Raw genomic sequence first — 7,621 nt, 5'->3', positions numbered from 1 at the left:
ACTTCGTGCTCGCCGGCGCCCACTCCCGTCCTCGCCGCCGTCGACCCCGTCCTCACCGGCGCCCACTCCGTGCTCGCCGGCGCCCACTCCCGTGCTCGCCGCCGTCGACCCCGTCCTCTCACCGTCCCCGCTCCACCTTGTCCTCGCTGCCGTCCCCTCGTCCCCGCCGGAGCCGCCGTCCCTCCGTCCTTGCCGGAGCCGCCGTCTCTCCTTACCTGCCGGAGCCGTGGCCCTTCCTTTCCCACCGGTGCTGCATCTGAATCAAGCGAGATGAGACAGAGGAGCAGCGATAGTTTTTTTTCGGTCGTACCGATTCGGGGCAGAACACAGGGAATAGTTCCACGGGGCGAGACAGGAGTTTTTTAAACCCGGCGATTTGAACGGGATTGGGGTGGTTTCGGCTGGGGTGAGATCCCGGCCGGGTTTAACCGAACGCGTTTCAGAGCAGGGTATGGGATCGATCCCCGGCCAGGCTGATCCCGGCTAACCCCCGGGGTTTGGGTCCGAATCCCGGCCGGGGCGGGGCCAAACGAACGAGGCCTCAAGGGGGAGGGAGGAAGGAGAAGGGGATGGGGTGGGGGGGGGGGGGGGACGAGAGCTCTCCCTAGCCACTCAAGCTTGACCATTTAATAAGCCCGAAACATCTTACCCCTCAGTATTCATGGGTCGTTCTCGTTTTTCATGTTTTAAGCTTGATCACTATTTAACAAATAATACATTTGCTACTTGTTATAAGAAAAAGCATACTATTAGAATTTTTATTCGAATACGAATTCAATGGTAACTTATAATCTGTTTTTTGTTGGTCATACTGATGGCCAAGCTTAGATATAAAAAATGGGAACAAAGGGAGTATAATATAATGCTTCAATTAATTATGTTGGACATATAGTTGAATGAAAACTTGAAGACACGAAAACATAAACAGAAGGAAACGCAAACACGCACACATACAACTCAGCTATTCACAAAAACGTGGTCTTATATTTCATATAAATAAGTCACACATCGTCAAACATAGGGTTTGATCCCCGATGGGATGAGCAACCACAGGTTTCTCAACTTTTTATGGTGGTTGGTTACACTTGGTACTCGGACAGGGAAGAATAACCTCATCCTACATTTGGGATTAACAGGTCATTTCACATGTTTTTTTTCCACCGTTTCACATCATTGCGATGAATGCGTGCCATCAAATCATTCATAATGAGTGGGAGCAAGAACGCTGTACAAGAAAAGGCAATCTGGGCTTTCCACACTTGGCCGTAAATATTTACCATGGAACTTACCTACCCATACACTGCACACACAGAACCTGGATGCTAAAAATTAGAAACCCTCACATCGCACGGAACGCAGAAAACAGCGAGAATGAGAACAAAAAATCAGACTAATGTACTTATCATCATCTCCCTATATGGATTTTCACAAAGCCTGTGGATTTGGAACTCCTGTCGGGCTCGGGAGGTTACTCATGCTCGCGGTCCGCAGAAGCTTGCGGAATTCGGACAGGCTTATCCGCCCATCTTTGTCGATGTCGGCCTCCTCCAGTAATGGCTCGATGGATCCCTTTAAGCCAGTGTGCTGCACCTCAAAGAAAATTCAAAGTGAGAATGCTATAACACTTACAGTTTCTATCGTGCAGTTACTAGTATCTTTTGTGGTTTGTCTCGGTAAATGTATCTACACATCTAGTCCCTGGTTATAGTAGTCGAAACATAAATGCTGAAACAGGCAACAGCGACGAACTAGTCTCGAAATCATCCAATGTGCACAAATGGACCACGCCCTGATGCATGCTAATGTCGATCACATTTTAATGACAGAAAAATCATAATTCTACATACAAACTCAAGACATTACTTCAATAACTAAATATGAAGAACCATCTTGTGAAACCAAAATACAATTTGGAACGTCTCATCCAATTAAGTCAATCGAGCTCACTATTCACAAGAAAATTTGTAAAACTGGACCATGTGAAATATGCGTGCACCGAAAAACCAACACGACATAGGAAATATAACTTACCATTCTAAGTTCATCGGGGGTGATGTATCCATCACCATCCAGATCAAATTTGCTGAAAGCAGCTTCGCAACGTAGGCCCCATCGTTCAGAGTCCAGCTCAGCCATCTGATGTATATGCAGAGTTGCTGCAACGAACTCTTTGAAGTCGACAAGACCATCTGTGTTGCTGTCGATCTACCATATAGAATAAAGTCAGCTGCCTGCTCTGAAACAAAAGGAAGATCGAAGAGTGTCTCAAAACTTACTGCCTGAATAATCTCGAGTACACGGGGGCCCTTCAATCTCCAAGGAAGATCCTTAGCAAGGGCCTAGTGAAACATACAAAGATTATCAGCACCTCAGAGAAATCCAGTGCCAGCGCAAAATGCTTTATATATATAAATAACTCTAAATCTTACATGCCGCATTTCTTCGATACTAATTGATCCACTTTTATCAACATCAATTGCATCAAATTGGTCCTTAAGATCCGCTAGCTCTTCCTCATTGACTGTACTTGCTAAAGCCTGAACAAGCAATTGAGCAATAATGTAAGAACAAAATACGAGTACCATAAAAATAAATAAAATTTGAGAGCACGGAAATTACCCTCAGCGCAAATTGCTTAAAGCGGCTGTACTTGACGAACTGGCGCATGTTATACAATACAGATATATCAACAGGGATCTCGGATGCATCTCCTCCTTCTCTCACCCATGGATGTGCTAATCATATCAAACATAACAAGAATTACTAAGCATGAGAGATGGTGAGTATTGCACATTCTAGCTACAATTTCTTCGCAACTTGATACTACTTAAAAGTGTAGGCTACAGGTTAACACTCAACACTATATCTTCCTACAATCAAATAAACACCCAAAATATTATGCAACCAGGAAACAAAGGTATAACAGCACACCTCGGATATCTTAACTCACTAAAGAATAGATAAAACTGAACAAGCCACATGCATTTTCAGTTTCATGGGACTTCTTTTTAGAGGCCTTCATTTTACTTCCTAAATCAGAATTCAATATCTGATCTAGAACATCATATTTTAAATATGCCAGAAAATGTCGTGATACAAGACAGAACTGTCCTCAGGCTTTACATATGCACAAGAATTCCTGGGGTATGCATTCTATATGTGTGTGTGTATTCTCACATAGAAAAATTAGAATAGGCAAAATAGCAACGCTGCGAATCATGGCTACCCTAGTAAAGTATTGACACTATATAGGAACTTACAGAGAGCTTGAGCTGCTGTCAATCTCGCTCTTGGGTTCTTCACTAGCAACTTTTTCACAAAATCTTTAGCACTTGGACTGATGCCTGGCCAAGGCCTCTTACGAAAATCAGGCTTGTTTCTTAGAACCTGGTTATAAGAAGTCAAAAGAATGCATAAGATCATGCGTACCATTTAAAAACTTGCCTCAGCTGGTGTACATGCACAGAAATACTTGACACAACAATTTTACTGGTTGAATAGAAAGAAGCTTTGTGCCATGGCATATGGTGCCAGACTTTCTAGCAAGCCATTAGGAAAGCCAGAAAGTTCATTTCGTATTGTAAAATACCCAGAATATTGAGAGTGTTCTAGAAATAGTTATAAAATAATTTGGCTGGAAAATTATTCCAGGAGGTATGATATATTTCTATGCTTGGGTGCCTGCCTGAAACTAAGACAACATACGATAACTCGAACATAGATAATTCTAGAATTAAATTTTCCAGTAGCTATACCATCGGCTATGCATAGGTTACCTAGAGGATTGACACCACAGGTGCCTTTATATATTAAATAGAAGTGGAGGGCATTTTTGCTACCGTGATACATTATCATGTTAATGTCCGAATGATGGTAGGTATTTTAGGATTGCATTGTGTCAACTAAACAGGCAGCTGGCAGTTAGTGCAGAAACTAGCTAAAGACTAACACGTGTTTAGGTTCAGAACTTAACAGGCTAACACTGCTACGTTACAGTGACAAGTTGAAAAAAAAACACTGCTTCTCCATTTCTTCAGTTCACTGAAAACACTGTGATAAAGCTTGGCCCAGTCACCAAGCTCATTTAACGTCGAAGTATAATCAATGCAACAACTATACACTTACTTCCTTGAATATACCATCCTCTGTTTTATCCCAAAAAGGGCGCCTCCCACAGAGCAAAATGTAAGTTATAACTCCTATGCTCCAAACATCCGACTCAGGCCCCGACCGCCGTTTTAATACTTCTGGTGCAACATAATAGGCACTGCCAACTATATCACGGAACTTCTTCCCTGTAATCATGCATTTAAATGATGTATGAGATACACAAATTACCAAGTTTTATACCCTGTTCAGATTTGATGCGACAAGATACATATAACAAATATGCACATATACGACAGAGGACGTTGAAGTAGTACCCGGCTTTATGAAGTCTGATAGACCAAAATCTGTTGCCTTCAGAGGCGAGTCCTCCTTGGTTGACTTGAAAAGGAAGTTCTGGGAAGGAAAATAGGCACATTCTTACATGACCTGAGAAGTAGTGAAATATCACCAAAATGTATGCTAAGTGCCAAGACATTAAAAGTGTTCAGTTTTTTACCTCTGGCTTCATATCTCGGTGGACTAACCCACGCAAATGACACTCAGCAGCCACTTTGAGCATCTGCCGCACTACCACCGCAGCATCTTTCTCACTATAGCGGCTGTTTTTCCTGTCAAATGGAAAATGGCAATAAGACCCAGTCCTTGTTTTCACAACTAAAAGGTGATTAATGCAGACAGCAAAGCATCAAGTCTAAATTTGCAGACAAACATCACAAAATCTAGCAACCAATGGCATAAACCGCATCAGAAGAGAAAAATGACATTCGGAACAACAAAAGGTGAATGTATTTGATCTTACTTTGCCAAAATCCGGTCCAATAGTTCACCACCCTCACATAGTCTGCAAGAGAAGGCAAAGAAGCAAGAGTTGGTACTTGGTACAAGAGCATATGAATAATTACTGAAAATGATAGTCATGTGATAGTCCAATAGAAGTATTTTAGGAGAAAGAACCCAGAATATTCACAAGTGTGATAGTCCAATAGAAGTATATCCAGTTGACCAAACATTTTTTTTGTGGTACAATGCAAGGAAACTGGAAAGAGTTCAAAACGTACATTGTTAAGTGCTAAGAAGCCATGCTTTCAAAATTTAATCACACTGTACACATTCAAATATTGTAAGAGATAGACAAACAATGCAGCTGGTCTAACCAGTGTTATGAAGAATAGCAACTTAACCTATATATCAGTTGAAGGCAGAATTACTAGGATTTAGGACGAAATTTCAATAAGTACGAGAGTGCTTACTCCATCACAATATACACATATGAATCATCCTCAAATGCATTGTAGAAATTAACAATGTTCTCGTGGCCTTTAAGGGCTTTAAGAATCTTCACTTCTCTCTTTACATCTTCCACAGCAACAGGTCGGTTCATCTGTTATAGAAGTCCACAAATACAACTGTATTAATCACATATTCTAAAGATGATACAGGGTAGACAGAGATATAAGCGCAGAAAGGTGTTGACGGCTTCACATTTTCAGAGAATAATAATAATAAAGTGGAGCTGTCATTTGAACTAAGGAACAGAGTGTTTGATGAAATCAACACCGTGTTGATTAGTACATGCATTCCAATGTGAAATCCAACTGGGAGAAGATAATGTCATCATCCATCTAAAACATGGAAGAAGCCAAGGACACATTGTCCACAGGAAATGGTTGGTGGGCTTATCAGGAGCAGGAAGTTAGCTATCATAAATGAACACCTACACGGAATCATCTGCAAAGAGTGCGAAATCTGGCCACAAGAATGCCAAAACTTCAACGAAAGTTGAAGACGACGACGTGAATCACGCAAACATGGAGGTCCACGTGGAATGCATCCCGCAGAAAACGACGCTTCAGATGTTCTTAGCAGAAACAAGAGACGGCAAGAATGATGCGTGCAAACAACTAGTGGTGAGCGTTAACAAACATCTTCCCTCTGTATTTGGAAAGACGACGGCAAACGGCAAGATAAAGCGTATGTTTACCATTCCGGTGAGTACTTGTGCCATTTTAAGAAGTGAATGGACGTGGTGAACCACTACTCGTGTGCCAAACTGGGAAGGAACCCGCGAAGATGGCCGCACTCACTCATGTACTGGACCCCCAAAAAGGAAAATGGACAGCTGCGCCTAGCGATAAATTGACAGGGGGCAGAGCGTAGGGCCTTGCCGACACCAGTACACGGCATCAGCAGCATTCAGCGATCCCTCAGAGAATGTGTTGACGATTTCGCGCGTGTGATCCGAAGTCTGAATCCGTGAAAGGGCGCCGCTGATGGACAGAGTAATTCCGGCAGGGTCCAGAGGTTAAAAAAACGCTGGAGACCATCCGAATCACCCGCGATGACTGGCTGATTTCATCCGCATCGAACTGGGGGGGTGGGGGTGGGGGTGGGGGGTGATTTCGTCAAAGGCCGTAGGCGGACGGGGAAGCGAGGAGGTGTGGAATCCTGGGGTAGAGGGACGCGGGCGCACCTTGGCCTTGTCGATGCGCTTGACGGCGACGCGGTCCCCGGAGAGGCGCTCGGTGGCGGCGAAGGTGTATCCGAACTGGCCGTGGCCGAGGAGGCGGCCGACGTCGTACCTGGCGTCGAAGTCCCGCTCGTAGCCGAACTCGACGGCGGCCCGGGCCTCCGCCGCCCCGCCGTCCTTGTCGGCGGGCTTGCCCCTCGGAGAGCGCTTCCTGGGGCGGCGCTGGGCGGCCCCCGCGGGCGGGGAGGAGGAGGAGAGGCAGGCGCCCATGGGTGGCCGTGGTGGTCGTCGGATGCGGCGGGGGTTGGGGGATGGGAGCTGCGCATAGGGTGGGCGCAGGCGAGGTATATAGGCGGATGTGGGGGTTTGGGTCGGGTGGGGAAGGGGAAGGGGAAGGGGAAGGGGAGGAGGAAGGTGGAGAGGAAGGTGAGGAAGAGGAAGGAGGGAGACAGCGAGAGGGGAAGAAGAGGGAGGGCCGTGTCGTTGGTCCTCAGTCAAACCGTCAAAGTGCCCATTGTCAACACACCTCCCCCTCTTTCCCACCTCTTCCTCCTCCTCCCATCTTCTTGTCTCTACAATACTCAATCATGTTGATCTTTTTTACTCACTGTCCTTCTTTGTTTTTGCAGGTCTGATTTTCTGTGTTTTTTTTTTTTGTTTTGTCCTACGTGCAAGACCTAAATGAAACGAAACCTACAAGGAGTCAACCACCATGATCCTTCCTCACTAAAGGTTAATGATTTTTTTAGAAATTTTATGCTCGAAAAATGTTTCGATTCGCTGGAAGCTCGGGTGTCCTCTGCTACATAGACACAAGTGACATGTTGCAATGATTCTATACGCCTATCCAAATTGTTATATTCATGTTGGAAAGTTGATGTTGCGTTGTGGCGGTACTATTTTTTTCATGTTCTATATGTACCATTCGTTTTTTTTCTTTCTCAAAATAGTTTAATGGAACATCTTGTTGCATACGCTCAAGTTTGTTTCATGGACTTGAAGTAAATGTTGGAAGAACTGTTGTGAAGGTTTGAATGTTGCAGT

At 44.5% G+C, this 7,621-nt stretch overlaps 1 protein-coding gene across 1 annotated transcript; it reads right to left on the bottom strand.

Moving 5' to 3' along the window:
- Nucleotides 1-964: 964 nt before the first annotated feature.
- LOC124691681 (calcium-dependent protein kinase 4) lies at nucleotides 965-6,862 on the bottom strand. Its single transcript, XM_047224956.1, has 12 exons — nucleotides 6,581-6,862; nucleotides 5,361-5,491; nucleotides 4,910-4,951; nucleotides 4,607-4,718; nucleotides 4,425-4,503; nucleotides 4,126-4,295; nucleotides 3,261-3,387; nucleotides 2,620-2,735; nucleotides 2,430-2,537; nucleotides 2,277-2,339; nucleotides 2,032-2,205; nucleotides 965-1,584 (listed from the first exon to the last, which is right to left on the bottom strand). The coding sequence occupies exons 1-12, from the start codon at nucleotides 6,845-6,847 to the stop codon at nucleotides 1,426-1,428; spliced, it is 1,548 nt and encodes a 515-aa protein (XP_047080912.1). The 5' UTR covers nucleotides 6,848-6,862; the 3' UTR covers nucleotides 965-1,425.
- Between the last annotated feature and the right edge of the window lie 759 nt (nucleotides 6,863-7,621).

The sequence above is a fragment of the Lolium rigidum genome, chromosome 2 (assembly GCF_022539505.1).
Source record: "Lolium rigidum isolate FL_2022 chromosome 2, APGP_CSIRO_Lrig_0.1, whole genome shotgun sequence".
Lineage (NCBI taxonomy): Eukaryota > Viridiplantae > Streptophyta > Magnoliopsida > Poales > Poaceae > Lolium > Lolium rigidum.
The sequence above is the reverse complement of the archived record's forward strand: the minus strand, read 5'-3'. Positions and strand labels throughout refer to the sequence as shown.